Source organism: Patagioenas fasciata, chromosome 19, assembly GCF_037038585.1.
Source record: "Patagioenas fasciata isolate bPatFas1 chromosome 19, bPatFas1.hap1, whole genome shotgun sequence".
In the NCBI taxonomy this organism is placed as follows: Eukaryota; Metazoa; Chordata; class Aves; order Columbiformes; family Columbidae; genus Patagioenas; species Patagioenas fasciata.
Genome location: NC_092538.1, coordinates 3,847,385 through 3,864,549, shown reverse-complemented (window position 1 = coordinate 3,864,549; position 17,165 = coordinate 3,847,385). Strand labels below are relative to the sequence as shown.

The following is a 17,165-nucleotide window of genomic DNA, read 5'->3' as shown; positions in this document are numbered from 1 at the left end:
GAAAAGAAAACAACCTGCGCCCAACTTTCATTACACAAATGCCAGGCTTTTTCAGCTGATAACTTCATTTCTAAGGTGATTAGCAAAACCATGCCTTAATTAGCAATAGATTTCCCATTTAACAGCTTTGCCTTATCTTCACCCCCCTCCTTTCTTTTAAAAGTAACTTCCTAGTTTAAGGGAAAAACACAATTACCCAGAGCAGCTAAAATAATAAGGAATGTATCAGAACAAAGACCTAAATAATAAAATCAAGAAACAGCAATAAAGGCAAAGAAATAATCATTTCTCCACATGCTCCCTCGTATGGTTCTGAGAGACGGTATCTCTCCAAATTAATCATTTTTCAGAAGAAACAACACGTACAGATACATTTCCAGCTCCAGATCTGAAGCCGTTTCTATCCTTTCTGTTCCCGTTTTGGCCCTGCTCGTTCCCCCATCACCGCGGGAGGACGTCCCCAGGGCCAAGCACTGGCTGTCACCTCCTTGTCCCCAAGGTGGCGGAGCAGCAAATGGGTCAGGAATGGGATGAAGAGAGAGGTAACGCAGAACCTGCCTGTGATTTAAGCATCCTCAGCACACAGAAAAGGTGAAGTGTTGGCCTTAGAAAGCCTTATGGTTTGGTACATACGCGTGTAATTTAGCAGTAGGACCTTTATCGCCTTCAGCGGGGAGAGACACGTACCACAGCAAGGCTATTAAATCCAAATTCTGGTAAATAAACACCTCGTCATCATTAACTGATGGCTGTTAATGGAGGACAATCAGAAGTTGCATAACTCACACACAACAAGCTAGATAATATTTTCTATTTTTACATATACTTACGTAGGTGTTACATCCCATATCCCCATTACAGTGCTCCTTTCAAGCTATTGTGGCCACCACTGTCTCATGGAACAATCACGGCAGGGACTTCAATAGAGATGTTAAGCTGAAAATCAGCTCTCTCTGGGAACTTTTCACTTCTGCCGCAGTGGAACAGAGCGTTCACCATCTCTGCAGGTGGACTCAAGCACTCCTTGAAGAGGATGGCTTTTTAATTAGGATATGTGGATTCTCACAGATCACATCAAGGGAGGACTGGCGGTGCGAGGATTTATACAAAAGCAGTGAATATACCACCGCTGAGGCCATTTTGCTATAGCTCCAGCAAAGGTGTAGTGTTGTACCTACAGCCAAGACCACCAACCCGACCAAGAACTGCCACGAGGAATCTGAACACAACTCCATCCTGCACAACCCATAAATTATCTTGGAAACCTCTATGAGGAGGAGAAGAAGACTGAACATCCTGCAGCTGAAACAGGAGAAGGAATTTCATTGCTAAAATGAAAATCATTTCTTTCTCACAAGGCCATGGAAAACCTTTCCGAGAGGACGGGGGCCGAGCAGCCAGCTCAGGCACAGTGTTCATGTGCCATGTCCTTCAAACATGATTTTTCAATGGACCATGTCCTATCCTGACCATTTCAGACCCTGTCTATTCAAGCAGAGGATGGAAGTGGGAGGAGAGGGCAATACTACGTTTAAAACAACAAATTCTTTATCGTTTTTGGCATTCCTTTACTCACATTTTATCCTCGTGGCTGATAGCACTTTGGATGGGTTCCTGTCTATCTTGTGCCAGACCAATAATAGGAATGTCCAGGTTGTCCAAATGTCTTACCTTTCTTGCTGACACTACTAAATTCATTCCTTTTATAATAGCCACTTAAAAATGCCAAATAAGAGTGGAACTCAGGTGCACCATTCGCTCCTCAAATCCTCATCCTATTACCAGGTAATAGCCACCGTTTTCACCCTCAACTTGGCAAGGAACATAAGTAGTTTAACATGTTACATACTGGAGACATTAGAATAAAGCTTCACATCAGTGCAAAGCAGCGATTTCTCTGTGCTGCCTCCATTCAAGGAGAAGGATACACACGCACCGCAACTGCTTTCACTCAAACTGGAGGTTTTTGTAATGAAAAATTTATGCCGTGCTTCTCCAACAAATGCAACACAACCTGCTCTAAATAGCGCATCATTCCCAGCTACAACAGGTATTGATTTGACTTTATCACCAGATAAGATACGTAAGGATGGGCTTGGTGGGAAGCTCCGTTTCAAAGGCTCGGATCACAAAGCACAGCAGGAGGAGGATTAGCTGTAATGACAACTGTCTGCATCCTCTTGCCTTGGAAGAAACGCTGAAAAGAAGCATTTCACTTCTCAATGCATCAGGACCGATATTTTAATTGCTTCTGAATCAAACTATAGCAACCAGAGCGACTGTAGCTCTGTCATTTTAGCACCTTCAAAAAAAAGAAGAGCAAAGTGGAACAGGCTATTTTTAAATCCACATCTTGCAAATGCTTGGTGAAATTGGAGAGGTGCTCCCACATCTGAACTCCCAGCCTTGGCTGGAGCTGGAGCCAAAATCTCTATCCCCAGCTCCCATATGGCCGAGACCCACGTTCAGCGGAGCACAAAGCGCTGGAGCGGTTTGCAATGATCGCGGTGTAAGTCTGGATCTCTCCTAATAAGTTTAGTACTAAAATTCCTCAGCGCTCTGATGTTATCTCTTCAGACTTGGCAGCCTGACAAGTACTTGATTATGTTGTAATAGTATAATGCAAAGATTATTACCGACTCATAAAAGACAAGTGCCTTCAAAACAGCATCAACAATACCTGTAAGACCTTTCAGGAGGGGAAGAACATGCTGAGCTTTATACGCTTGTAGTACAGAAATTACCTGCAGGATTTGACCCTGAACTACTTGGAGGTTGCTCTTTTTTTTAAAGATTTTATTGCCAATAGTGTACCAAAAGCATCTTGATCTCATTTTCCTATTATCATTTCTGTCAAAGCTGTAAAAATAAAACAGCGTAAATAGTTCAACAGAATTTTGATCTATTTTTCATGCAAAAAAAGCCTTTGGAGAAAATTATCTGTAGACGGTTCTTGGGACTAACAGGGTTCCGCGTGGGAGCGGCAGGAGGAGGGGGGAAGGTGCCGTGTGTCATTTTAACCAAAAGAGGCAGCTCTGAAAGAGAATTATTTATGCAGAGAGAGGCAGGCGCGTGATAGAGCAGCTCCTGAGCTGGCACCATCGGCTCCACCGAGCTCTTCCCGTCCTCTTAACTCCAGCACATCACAACTGCGGCTTTTGTGATCTGTAATTATGGATGTCGCCTCATCAGCTGCCGATGGGGAAGGCGCTGGGATGGGGCCGAGCTCCTCCGTCCGCGTTCGTCGATGGATACGAGGGAATGTGGCTCAGCCTGTCCTCTCTGCTGAAAGCTGCTCAAGGAACTCATCAAAAAAGAGCAGCTAATGAAGTTCAAACTAGAGCATGCGAATACAGAGAGAGGAAACGTATGCGGCGTCTCTGTGTGTGTTATTCGGTGTGAGTGCCTGTGACTGTGAACAGACACGTACACACACGAGGTATTTTACGCCTTGTCAGTGCTCAAAGCCAGACTGACAGCGTTTCCTCAGCTCTCCCATGTTTTTGCCATGGTCTTTCTCATTCATTATGCTTAGAAAAGATGATCAACAGCAGTGTTGAAACAAACTGTCAGGTGCATCTAAGGCTCTGTACCTGAGTTTTAGATCTTCTTTTTCTTAAGAGGAGCTTCAAAGAGTCCTACCCGTCCCCAGTGCGCAGAGCTCACTCTGCCAGCCGCTGCTGCATGTCTCTGAACCACAGGTATAGATCAATATATTCGTAGAATCAGAGAATCATTTTGGTTGGAAAAGCCCCTCAAGACCATCAACTCCAACCATAACCCACCCCTGGCACTGCTCCGTGTCCTGAGAACCTCATGTCCGTCTGTCCAGCCCTCCAGGTATGGTGACTCCAGCACTGCCCTGGGCAGCCTGTTCCAATGCCCCACAGCCCTTTGGGGAAGAAATTGTTCCCCACATCCAACCTCAACCTCCCCTGGCGCAACTTGAGGCCGTTTCCTCTGCTCCTGGCGCTTGTTCCTGGGGAGCAGAGCCCGACCCCCCTGGCTCCAAGCTCCTTCCAGGCAGTTCAGAGATCAGAAGGTCTCCCCTCGGCTCCTGTTCTCCAGCTGAACCCCCCAGGTCCCTCAGCCGCTCCCATCACACTTGTGCTCCAGCCCCTCACCAGACCATGAATTTTGTTGCTCAGAACTGATGTCCGGAAGACTTGGAGGGAGCCAGCGCAAAACCTATTTTCCTAGTCCTTCTGAAAGCAATAGCGCTGCCCCAAACACTGACTGTCTCTTCGGTAATAATCTTTGGGCAGCTCGGGCAGGGCAAGCGAGATGTGGAACCGAGCTGTCGTCTGGCCTTGGTTTTAGAGGGGAAGAAGTGTCTGCCCATTTCAGCAGGGGCAGATCCTCGTCTGTCGGCTGCCGCGTGCTCCTGCCCAGCGCTGCTGCAGGCAGACTTAGTCTGCGCAAGTTTGTAATGTTAAACTGAGATCCAAACCAGATGGCCAGAGACCAGGGCCGTGCTGTCGTATTTTTGCCATTCACTCTGCCATCTGCTTATTTTCTCTGGCAGCGCTAAGATCCTCTCTTCAGTTGAGCCATCTCGTGCTTCGAAATAATGAATACTTCGCAGCTCAAAGCAAGTATGAAAGTTTAAAGCCTGAGCAATTGCTGTGGCTCTGAAGCTATCATCAGCAACACCGCTTGATAGCTGATTGTCACGGACAGCATTCAACCTCCGCTAAAAAGCTGTGTTAAAATTCCAGTGCATGTGTGGGTCAAGCTTTGTGCAAAGGCACACTGAGATTAATAACCTGCTCATCTCAGCGTGGTGGGCACCATCATCTGTCGAACATCGCTCCTTCAAGTCTGGCCAACTCCTGAAATATTTCCCATCAGGACAGAACACCCGCTGAGCTGTGATTGCAAATTTGGAAACTCTGTCTTTGAGGCCAGCGTTTCGGGTGATAACTGTGGCACAGCTGCTTGATCCGTCCATGAAATACTCCGAGACCATGGGGGCTGTCCATCTGGACTCTCTTTCATCTTCAGCAGTTGCCATAGCAAGCAACCAGGGCTCATACTCACCGTTAGATGTTGGTTTAATAAAGATCACAGCATTTCCTTGACGTAGTCGTACTTTGGGTGCATGGCCACTGACTTCAGAGGACTTGAGCTTGCTCATGGCAGCCAGGAATTCAACCCTTCAACTAGTGCACAAAGGCGATAGCCAAGAGGATTGAGTGGGTGGGGACAGATCTGGAAGGCGTGGAAGCAAAAATGTGGTTTTTTTCCTCCTGTTATACACAGCACTGTTTGAAAACAGAGCTTCATTCCTATTTTTATGAATAATAGTATTAACACTGCTCCTGTACAGTCTGATCTTGATAGTAAGAGATATTAAGTCCTGCCCTCCCTAAGATCAGCAGCACCAGCTCCCATTGTCTTTCCCAGAGCTGGGATTTCCGCCTCTCTCTCTAACCAGCAACAGCAACAGCTGTGTGTCAAACGCGGGAAGGATTCGCATGGTTTTGATGGGGACGCATCTGCACACCCGCGTGGTACATCCTCCACATTACCAAGAGCCTTGTGCTGGTGGCACGAAAAAGGCAAAAGTATCTTGGTCGGTTCACGCTTTTCCCTGTCTACAGGGAACTTACATGTTTGGATTATTTATAATAATTCAAGAATCAGAGTGTACCTGAAGAAAATACTCCAGATCTGCTGTGAAAGCTGCTTGCATGAGCCCTCCCTAAACCAGAACTAGCGAAGGCAGGACCTATTGACTGTAGCACGGTTTAGGGTGACGCAGCCCACACGAACAAGGGCATCTTTGGTCACAGCTCCATTAGGAGATGTGAGATGGCATGAACGGCCAGAAGAGCAGCAGTAACCCTTCCCCACACACAACCACCTCTGCCTGCAGCCAACGGGGCATCAGCCGTGCTGTGGATCCACCGTTGCCGCAGGAAAGTGTCCTTCACGGCTGCCCAGAAAGCAGCTTGCCTCACATGAAGTCCTCGTTACAAACTGTTCCTTCAATCCCCAGGACCAGGGTAGACATCAAGTGGATTTGAAATCCTTCCTCTGCTGCTTGCAGAGCTCGTTCCACCTGGTTCCCTGTTCCCCAGGACCATGTTTTTGATGTTCCCCTCTTCCTGAAAGCACAGCCACAAAATATCTCCTTAATTTCTTTCTGTTTACCTTGGAGTCTGGTCACAGCACCGACGAGCATCACAAGTGACTATTTTCTGCATAGCGAACGCTGGCTGACTGTTGTGCTCGGTGAATTGCACCTTTTCAGCGTGATTTCGTGGCAGCGGGACCCAAACGCAGCCAGAGCTCCGCGCTGTCCCCAGGGACTCTGCTGTCACCTGGCTGCACGAGGGGCAGCACAAGCTGCTGTATCAGGATGCCCTTTTGAAACGAGGGACATCTCGGAGGGTGTCTGGCCCTGAACACTGAAGGTGAAGGTGAAGTTACCCACACAAAATTGCTGTAAATCCATCACACAACAGGCTGTGCTTGACGGGTCCAGGTGGGAGCTCTATGTAAAAGATAAACCACATGGACACACGACTGCTTTGCTGTTCAGGCATTTGTGCTGACGAAAAAACTGAAATGTCCCCAATTGTTTATTTTTCTCCTGCTGATGTACATAATACATAGTCCAAGAAGTATCTTAGGGAGCGGAGGGGCTGTGTGCATCCCAGGGCTGCCTCTTCCCTCCTACAAGCACCTTACAGTGAGCGCTGGCTCTGGCACTATTTTGATTTTAAATTGGTTTTATTAATGTGAACAGGAAAAATATCCCTTCTCTGCTCAGCTCCCACAACAAGAGCATCCACCGGGACCACGAGAGGACGTGGAGCCCCCGTTCTCTGTCCAGGACTGGGCAGGTCCTGGGAAAGCTGCTCTGACTCGGAAGCTCAGCCAGGTTTGAGCCCTCCAAAAGTCCCTTCCAGCCTGAATTATTCTACAAGTCCTGTGGAGTGATGCTTAAGACAGACGTTTGGAGGTCACAGTGAGGACATCACTGGGCTGGGGTAGAGAAAGTGTGAATTACCGTCTTGGTTCTTCCGCTGAGCAGCTTGACAAGTTATTTCTGTGCTGTCTGTCTGTGTTCTCTCCTTTGCCAACTCGTGGAATCTAACTGAGATACAATCCCATGAAGAGAGAGGTTGTCACAACTCTTGGGGATTGTCCCCAGTGCAGTGGCAGTTTAACCTCAGCTGAAGCCCCTTCGAGATACCGTATTATAACGAATTATTTGATACAGAAAGACTTTTAGGAATATTTCGAAGTTAAATGTCTACAGTGGTGTTTTTCAGATGTTTCTAATCTCCAGGTCCTGTGAATTTTCGCAGGTGAGGAGAAGAATCCTTCAAAAACTTCCCCAAGTTAGGTTACAGTGCGTTATATATGAACTTTTTGTCCTATCCTTTTCACAGATGCTGTAAAATAATTCCTGGAGAGCCTGTGTCCACAAATACCAGACTAAAAACCTGGTTTGAGGTGTTTTCTAGGTTCCCTAGAGCATGGAGGAGATGGGACCATCATCGTGTGATTCTGCTAGATGACACAGCTAGACATGTGGGAGATGGAGCAGGGTCCGTATTCCTGGGCTGATTGTCCTGTTAGGTGCAGTATCTGAAGGGATTGTAGACTGATTTGCTATGAACATGAGAAATCTGCTGTGTCTCAGGATTGCAGCGCGTGTGGACATGCTCACGTGGTTTTGTGGACGTCACAGGAACAGAAAGTCCTCACCAGGCCGCATGTGAAGGAGCAGTTTATTCCAAGGCCATGGTTTCCTCCTCCGCACGCTGCAGATGGGGATGCCGGCAGCATTTCCCATGGGATAGGGCTCTGCTCCCGTTGTTACCAGCAGAAATGTTTATAAATGCCTTGTAAAACCAGATTTTTTAAGTTTGTAATGACACTTTAGGCTTTATTTAGGAGATAGAAGTGTGGTCTCTCGTTGCATAAGTACCTCTTTTAAATTCTATTTTTATTGATCTCTCTGGAGTTGACTTGTGGATATGTATATAACCCTTTGCACAATGCCCAACACTTTCTCTCTCAGATTATTACAATATGTGCATTTCAAGGTAGTTTGTACAATATTCCAGAAAGCTAGGAAAACAGTCTACCATAAAGCCACGTGAATTTTGAACTAAATCACAAAAAGACAATATTGCACCTTAACTGCTAGAGGCACGCTTGCTGAAAAATGACATTTTAATTACATCGTGGTTTTTACGTTTGAAAAATAATTGTTCTGATCTAAAATCAGGACAAAACCCAACAAATCCCCAAAACTACAAAAACAAGTGGTGCTGGGGATCTTCCAGGACTGGCCGTTTGATTCGGCGTTGTGCTTGAACCCGCCAGCTTTGGGAGCACCCGAGGAATGAGCTCGATGCTCCCATTCGAGAAACTAAAGAACTGAGCAGGCAAGAAACACGATTGCCTTGAGAATACTCCTTTAAAAACCAGTATTTCTTTCTTTAGAACTGCCTTGCTCACTTCTTCCTTGTTTTGCCAGCACGTGGCCAGTTGCAAAACTTGGAGGAGACCTTGTGAGACAAGAGTGGTTGTGGCTGGACAGGAGGGACGGGCATGTTCTTCATCTCAGACATCAGCTCCGGAGGCATGAAATTATATTGAAAAGTGTTCAAAAAGGTCAAACGGCAAAACAGGGGTAGAATGGGAATTTTTTTGCGATGTGTTTATGCGCAAGCTAATAAATGGGGCTCTGATTTTGGGGTGTGCGCTCCTATGTTTTGCAGCAATCCCACTGAGAGCAGCACGAGTAGCAGCATCACCCCGAGGGTAATCCCGGCTGCACCCCCCACACTCGTGTCCCACGTTGGATGGGCTGAAACCACATTTTAGAGATTAAAAAGGGGCACCTGGTACAGCCAGGAGGCTCCTTGGAGTGTCGGGAGAGGGGATTGAGCAGGGTCAGTAAAATTTCGGGAACACAGATGGGATGAAAGGTGGTGAGCCTGGAAGAGATCCCAGAAACGATGGGTGTTACAACAACTGTGCACGGTGATAATGCAGAGCAGACTGCAAAACAGGTGAAACTGGGATTATTAGGGCTGTTTGGCATATGTGTTTGTAACGATTGCCTGAAGTCCTGGTGTCCTGGATGCACGTGTTCAATTTAAAATAAATAACGTCTTGGTGAAGACAAACGGGGAGGGAAGAACGCAGGTATGGCAAGTCTTTCTGTGAATTCCCTTTCCATATGATAAAAAGAAGATCTCAAAAAATTTTATTAACTTGTAAACTGTGAATTAAGGGAATTTTAAGCAGCATGTGGAAGAAAAATAATGAACAAATGTTTTCAAGTGGGAGAAATCTGTCCCTGCCATATGTTTAACTGACTCATCGCTTCTGCAAGAGGAGATCTTGCAATTGTTTCAACTATTCCAGTCACTAATGCTTTTTATTTAGAGGCAACATCACTGTAAACACAGCAGCCAGTCCTGCGGTGCGTTAATACCACGTGCACATGGATCTCGTCCCTCCAGTGTCAACACCTGTTTTGCTCCGGGCACACGTTAAACTCTCCCTGTGTGTCTCCATTGAGCAAAGGCCAAACCTGGCCATGGGTTTCCATCTGCCACCTAAATGATCATAGAATCATTATGGTTGGAAAAACCACTCAAGATCATGGAGTCCAACCATAACCCACCCCTGGCACTGCCCCATGTCCTGAGAACCTCATGTCCGTCTGTCCAGCCCTCCAGGGATGGTGACTCCAGCACTGCCCTGGGCAGCCTGTTCCAATGCCCCACAGCCCTTTGGGGAAGAAATTGTTCCCCACATCCAACCTCAACCTCCCCTGGCGCAACTTGAGGCCGTTTCCTCTGCTCCTGGCGCTTGTTCCTGGGGAGCAGAGCCCGACCCCCCTGGCTCCAAGCTCCTTTCAGGCAGTTCAGAGATCAGAAGGTCTCCCCTCAGCTCCTGTTCTCCAGCTGAACCCCCTAGGTCCCTCGAATTTGGGGATTTTTTGGGAAGTCCTCACTCTTGATGTGCAGCCCATCCATCCATCCATCCATCCATCCATCCATCCATCCATCCATCCCCACTCCATGCTACTGCGTGTCTGTGTGTGAGCAGCGCAGAGCAAGGGGCACTGACCTGCTCAGCGGGTAGAGATTTGTCCCCTTCCAGGCAGGGCAGTTGGTATTATAATAATAACTAATAATATCTTGAGTTTCTGCTCTCTCTGCTGGTGGCTGCTAATCTGTTTAAGCTAAGCCCGTAGCCTCGTGCAGTTAAAGAGAGCAAGAAAGTGATATGATGGGCGATAAGTGTGATGGGATGTGAGAAAACTCAAACCCCACCACGTCATTCTCTTTAATTTCCCTGTGCTGACAGCACCGTGCGGTTGTGTTGCAGGTGTGGCTGTGCGGCGGCAGCATGGAGGTCCTGCCCTGCTCCCGGGTGGCTCACATCGAGCGCAAGAAGAAGCCCTACAACAACAACATCGGGTTCTACACCAAGCGCAACGCCCTGCGGGTGGCCGAGGTGTGGATGGACGACTACAAATCCCACGTCTACATCGCGTGGAACCTGCCGCTAGAGGTACGGCTGTTGCACCTTATCCTAAATCTTCACTTTATTGGGTTAAAAGTTTGAATTATGGAGCATTTAGTGCCCCTCGGTGAAAGATAAGCTTAAATACCCCAGGTCACATCCCCAGCTGTGGAAGTCAGCAGACCTCCCTGAGCTTTGATGGAGATGCTGCAAAGCCTGCAGACTTGGGAGGAATTCCTGCGGTTCACATCAGCCTTTTTATTTTCATTTCTAAAAATTAAACCTGGATTGTAGCGTTTATCTCCCTGCGGAGTGTTTACATGGCATGAATTTGTGTCATTACCCTGCTCTGCAGATGGAGTCTGTCTGTAGAGTCGGTTGGCAGAAGATTATTAATATCAGCATCGTGAGGTTTCCCTGCGGCTCGGGCAGGTCTGTGTTACGTGCAGCCCAGCGTGGGTTTCCGAGCTCGCAGATGCTGTCGCTGCCCTGAGTTTGCTGCAGACGGTGTGTGGTCCAGGGACCTGGGCCGTTTGCTTTGCCAGCGCTGGGGAAGTCGAGGCAATCAGCGCTTAGAAACCATGTTCAGAGATAAAGGATGGGAGGTCGGTGTCTTGCAAGAGATCCCCTCCCAAGCAGCACCACGTGCAAATGCACCAAAACCACCCTTTAAATAGCTTTGGTGGTTCTATTTATTTGTTCAGAAATGGTTCGATTTTCTTAGATCTGACACATGATTTTCCTTGTAAATCTTGCTGTGTGGCAGCAAGGTGTGTCTGTAGAAAACATTGGGGTCCCACCAACAAGACAGGCTGACTGTGCCCAGAGAACACATCCTGCACGTGGACCTCTCTACGTGATGCCGTGCACTTCTGCATAAAGCTCTATAGGGTTCCGGAGGAATTTCCGTAGGTCCGAGGCTACTGCTTGAGCTCTGGTCTTCATGCAGGTTGTGTCTAATCATGAAACCCAAGAGCATCTCCTGCCTCCCGGCTCCAAACGTCCTGGAGTGTGCTGGGAGCACCCTGGATGCACTGGCCCACTCATCTGGTCCTGCCCGAGGGAGAAGAAGGGGCAATGGGGAGGGGTGGGTGCGATGCTCTCCAGGTGATGGCTGGGACGTGGATTCCCCACCACTCGCTGCACTTGCAGCGTACGCCGGCACGAGCAGTGGGCTGGTGAAGTTGCTGTGAGCAACCAGACCCCATGTGAGTGGTTATTTCCAGCCACGCTTTTGCTGCTAAAAATAAAGATAAAATCACAGAATCCCAGAATGTCAGGGGTTGGAAGGGACCTGGAAAGCTCATCCAGTGCAATCCCCCCATGGAGCAGGAACACCCAGCTGAGGTTCCACAGGAAGGTGTCCAGGCGGGTTTGAATGTCTGCAGAGAAGGAGACTCCACAACCTCCCTGGGCAGCCTGGGCCAGGCTCTGACACCCTCACCACGAAGAAGTTTCTTCTCATCTTTAAGTGGAACCTTTTGTGTTCCTGTTTGTACCCATTACCCCTTGTCCTATCATTGGTTGTCACCGAGAAGAGCCTGGCTCCATCCTCCTGACACTCCCCCTCTCCATATTGATCCCCATGAATGAGTCCCCCCTCAGTCTCCTCTTCTCCAGCTCCAGAGCCCCAGCTCCCTCAGCCTTTCCTCACACGGGAGATGCTCCACTCCCTCCAGCATCTTGGTGGCTGCGCTGGACTCTCTCCAGCAGTTCCCTGTCCTTCTGGAGCTGAGGGGCCACAACTGGACACAATATTCCAGGTGTGGTCTCCCCAGGGCAGAGCAGAGGGGCAGGAGAACCTCTCTGACCTACTGACCACCCCCTTCTAACCCACCCCAGGTACCATTGGCTTCCTGACCACAAGGGCCCAGTGCTGGCTCATGGTCATCCTGCTGTTGACCACAACTGCTTCCTTCCAAAATGCTCCTACTTTGCTGCTCACACCCCTGCAAAGAGCTGCTTTGGTCCCGTTGGTGCAGCAGCAGCGTCCCCGGCTGGCAGCACCGCGCTCCCAGGCGTTCTGGAAAACACAAAACAATGAGCTGCTGCTTTCTGCCAAAAGGTTACACCTGGGGAGAGTAACTGGCATTTAGAGCCACGGTAGTCACGATTTTGTACTGCATTAAAGAGCAACAGGCACCTGGGAAGGGTCTGTGAGCTGCCAGTGGTGGAGAGTCCTGGATTAGTTTGTTATTGAAAAATAAATGACTGGAAATGGAAGGAAATAGTGTTTACGCAGAGAGCTGCAGGAGGGCACTGGCTGTTACAGGGATTTTGGAGAGGCAGAGAGTTGTCTGCAGCACTCAGGGATTTCAGGTCTCTGTTAAAAATAGGTTGCAAGATCCACACACCCGTGGGCAGGGATCATAAATTACCGTGGGTTCAGCCCTAATCCCCGATTTCTTTTTAGATGTCAGGCACTGTGTTCCTGCTTGGGAACAGCGGGCAGAAAGGGATTAAAATTCAGTGTGAAGCTGCAGGTCCCGTAGGGCTGGGAAAAGGCAGCACTACAGGGGTCAGCGCCGGGGGAACAGATCCAGCTCTCCCTAAAAACCATTTGGGATTCTCAAATAGGTCACACCAATAAAACTGAGATTGAGTTTTAGTGCAGCCCTGTTTGGCGGGTGGTATTTTGCAGGGGGTTGATGTTAATACAAATACGGACTTATTTTGAGATGCTACTATATTCAAAGCCAAGCCAGACCACATGCACTGAATATTCCAGGTGCTGACTGGTTTGTGGTCCTGCTTTCCTGTGTGTCCCATCTCGCCCCCTCAGATTTCAGCCTGTCTTACCTGTCCACGCTCAATCATCTTTATTTTTACCTACGAGCTACCAGTCGTGCATTGAAATGGTGTCTTCTGTAAAGTAGAGTGAATAATTCATTAGAAGATCATTACAAGCATTGTAATGGAAAATTGCTTTTCCAGCTGTATTTAATGATCACTGCAAAAGACAAGAGCAGGAGCTAAACCAGATTAAACCCCCTGACATCTGTAGGAAGAGTAAAAGGGGCTGCACTGAGCCTTTGTTTTCCTTCACCTGGCTGCTGCATTAATTCCCCAAATGCTGTAATGGAATAAAAGGGGAGAGGGGGGCAGGTCTCCCCAGCCCCTGCTCCTGGCAGATTATTCCTCTGAGGACAGATCTTGTAGCCTTGTCTGCTTTCAAATTGTCTGGAGCAGTGGGGTTCCTCTGTGTCTCCAAGGAGACTATTTCACCACTAATTGTCCCACTTGTCAGGAGGTTTTTCTGAGGTTTGGCCTCAACTTCTCTTCTCCTGTCATTTTTATCCTTTATTCTTAGTCGTCTGCTACATGAATCGTAAGCCTTTCTCTTTTTTCTTCTTTTCTTCCCTATCCCTTACTTTACACTTCTTAACTCTTAGCAGTATCACACACCCCTGGTGTGTAAAGGGAAGGGGTTTGGTGCTCAGTGCTCAGTCAGGGATTTGCAGTTCATAGAATCATAAATGTCGTGAGTTGGAAGGACCCACAAGGAACATTGAGTCCAACTCCTGTTCCTGCACAGGACAACCCCAAAATTCACACCGTGTGTCTGAGGACGTTGTCCAGTTTCCGGGATTCAGCACGTGAACATCTTTTAAATCCCGACTTACATATGATGTTAAGCTCATCTGGAAGTCCAGTACGTCAGTACCTAAACCAGAGGTGAGATTTGTTAAATACACTTTGTCGTTGTGCCCGTTGGCAGATTTCGTCTTTCTCAGGTGGACCCAAGCCCCAGGGCAGTGGGTCGGAAGATTCACCACTATTACACTGTGCTTCCCTTGTTTCCTTCAAAACCTTTTCTTTTCTGCTTGGGTTCTCTTTTCTAAGTTACCTCCCAGCACCAAATCATGTCCAGCATCGGTCTGGTGGCCATTTCAAGGATGCCTTCAAAACCTAAGAGATAAGTAGGTGTCTCCTTCTCACTGGGGCTTATAAACCCACATTTTCCTTCTGACTTCTGCAAGGATGATTTCAACCTCCAGCACACATGCCAAAATTCCCTGGCACGGCCTTTTTATTTAATTACTCAACTGCTGGCAGTTCTCAGGTGGAAACATTAGTAAAATACACTCATTTTTGATCTTTTTTAAGAGTAACTATTCAGTGACGTGCTGTGTATTTATTTTTCAGAATCCAGGTATTGACATTGGGGATGTTTCCGAGAGAAAAGCATTAAGGAAGAGCTTGAAGTGTAAAAATTTCCAGTGGTATCTGGACCACGTTTATCCAGAAATGAGAAGATACAACAACACGGTCGCTTATGGCGAGGTAATTAACACTGAGCAGTCCCTTAGATCACACTGGTAGTATTTACAGCTGGGGAGTCTCCTATGAGAAATAACCTGAAAGGAGAGAAATGTGCATCAAAACCTACTATTTGTGTATAATTATATAAATCTGTATAAATCTGTTCAGAGTTTCTTCTAAAAACTTATTTGGGGATTTATTTCTGGTCTTGGAGGCCATATCTACTAAAATATTTTAATACCACATCTACTGAATTGACAGAAAATTATCTATATTACTCATTGACTCCATGGATTAAGCAGCTGTATGTGTATTTTTAATGCACAGTCGTCTCATAAAACCCTTTGACTTAAACTCAGCCTAATTCCTTACAAGGTCTCTGTAGGATACAGTGTGTTGTCACAACAGCTTAAGGAGACTTAATTCAATCTCTTCTGGATTGGAGACTGTACTGGGAATAGAAAAAAAGGCATTTATGGGAACTAATAATACTCTGTTGCAATAGGTCTCATGGAATAGTGGCAGTTTGAGAAGGAACAGCCTGAGCACCCCACATGGGCATGGATTTTAAGAATGATTTATTAATTTCAAGAAAGATTTATTATCAAAGTTAACTTAATGGCTTCAAGCTAAAACCTCCCCCAAAGCGGTATTTTCCAAAGCAGTATTTTCCAAAGCACTATTGCAGTTGCCCTACATAGGGGAATTGGGGAGAGGACACCTCTGCGGTGACACCAATAGTCTTTGTCACATGAACCCAGCACTTCCACGCTGCATCTCAAGCGTGTCCGTCAGTCCCTGACGGCTGTTTATCTGCTTCTGCATCCCCACGATGATTCGAAGGATCTCCTTCTGCTAGCTGGACTTTCTCCCCCCTGTTTTGTTGAGATTTTGATGAAATACAAGCAATTCTGCATTGATTTGAGGCTCCTGGCAACACGCTGCCGGCGGTCTAAAAATATGTTTGTTGCCACCACACATGACCAAATACAAAGAAAAGTGTGTTCAAGGAAGTTGGCTCCTTTGAATGGTGATTATTATATAAAAGCAGCCATCATTAGGCTCTGTATTTAAAGAAAACATACAGCGCACTAAACCTTTCTCTGCCTGATTATGCCTGGTGATACAGCACCATAAATTCTTTCTATAACACGAGAGGCCAGAGGCATCGCTGCACGTCAGTTTATTGCTTATGGCTGGAGAGACGGGGCCGTATAACTGTGCACTTTCTGTGTTTTACAGCTTCGAAACAACAAGGCGAAAGACGTGTGCCTGGACCAGGGCCCGCAGGAGAACCACACAGCAATATTGTACCCGTGTCACGGCTGGGGACCGCAGGTGGGGACACGCAGGTCGTACCTGGCAGAGGAGGGAGCGCGGGTGCGCAACCTGTCTGTTGGCTTCTCCATCTAATGTATAAGGCCCAGCTTGTTAAAAATATCTCGGATGTAAAGGTGCATTTCCCCAGCTGCTCTCAGGCTGTTTTCTGGATTACCGTAATCATGCTGGAGCTGCAAGTAAAAGCATAATTTGAAAAAAATCTTCCAGATGCGGATAAATAATGCTGAAAGCAAACAACCAATGAGCTGAGCAGAGCGGACACAAGCAGAGCACTTTAAGATGTTTCTTTTCTTTCGCCCAGCAGAGTAAAAATGTACCAACTGGGCAGAGAAAACAAACAGCGCTTCTTAACAGGACGATAATCGGCCATTTCAGCTTGGCTGGGATTTACCGTCGCCTCAGTTTTCTAGCACTTGTTTTGCCTTGCCAAAGTTTTAGAGCAAACCAAAAGCTTCTTATCTTAATTTTAAGTTTATTCTAGATTTAAAACCATCATTCCAAGATTCTTTCTAGATCTTACATCTTTTAGAGGATTAATGGTTTGTCAAGCACTCAAAGTCAGTGATGATGAACTAATTCAGCCCCTTCTGTAGTTTTTTCTCTCATGTTTTAAGAAGCTGCTGCTTCCATCACCGTGGGGTTGGAACAACCCGTGTCCAACAGCAGCTCCATTGCTGCTGGTGTCTGTAAAACCAAGAGCAGACTCTGGACTTCCAGGATCATCAGCTCCGGGGATAATTGACCCAGTTCCCTGCTAACTGTTTTTCTCTTATCTCTGCTTATATCCTCACCTCAGTCTTTTACCAAAATCCTGTGATTTCCTTTGTGTTTTTCTTTCTCTGTGCCTGGCGATCACCATCTCATCATCCAGCTCCCTTACCACAGTATCCTTCTTACCTATAATCTTTAAGGAGAAAATACAACAAGTTTCCTTTTAAGTCTGGATGCAGAATGGCCATGTTACGACACATGTGCTTTTCAACAATTACAATGTGATTTTTAGGTTTTCTTTCATTACCAAAATTGTGCCTGACCTCCCGAAAGCCCCAGAGTAG

At 47.1% G+C, this 17,165-nt stretch overlaps 1 protein-coding gene across 6 annotated transcripts in view; it reads left to right on the top strand.

Annotated features, from left to right (window-relative positions):
• The window catches only part of GALNT17 (polypeptide N-acetylgalactosaminyltransferase 17), a 272,817-nt gene that overhangs the window by 243,376 nt on the left and 12,276 nt on the right, over positions 1 to 17,165 (top strand). For all 6 annotated transcript variants that reach the window (XM_071816838.1, XM_071816835.1, XM_071816834.1 and 3 more), the window contains 3 exons: positions 10,369 to 10,554; positions 14,653 to 14,790; positions 16,012 to 16,107. In XM_071816838.1, coding sequence (XP_071672939.1) covers positions 10,369 to 10,554; positions 14,653 to 14,790; positions 16,012 to 16,107 — 420 coding nt within the window. The remainder of the gene's footprint in view (positions 1 to 10,368; positions 10,555 to 14,652; positions 14,791 to 16,011; positions 16,108 to 17,165) is intronic.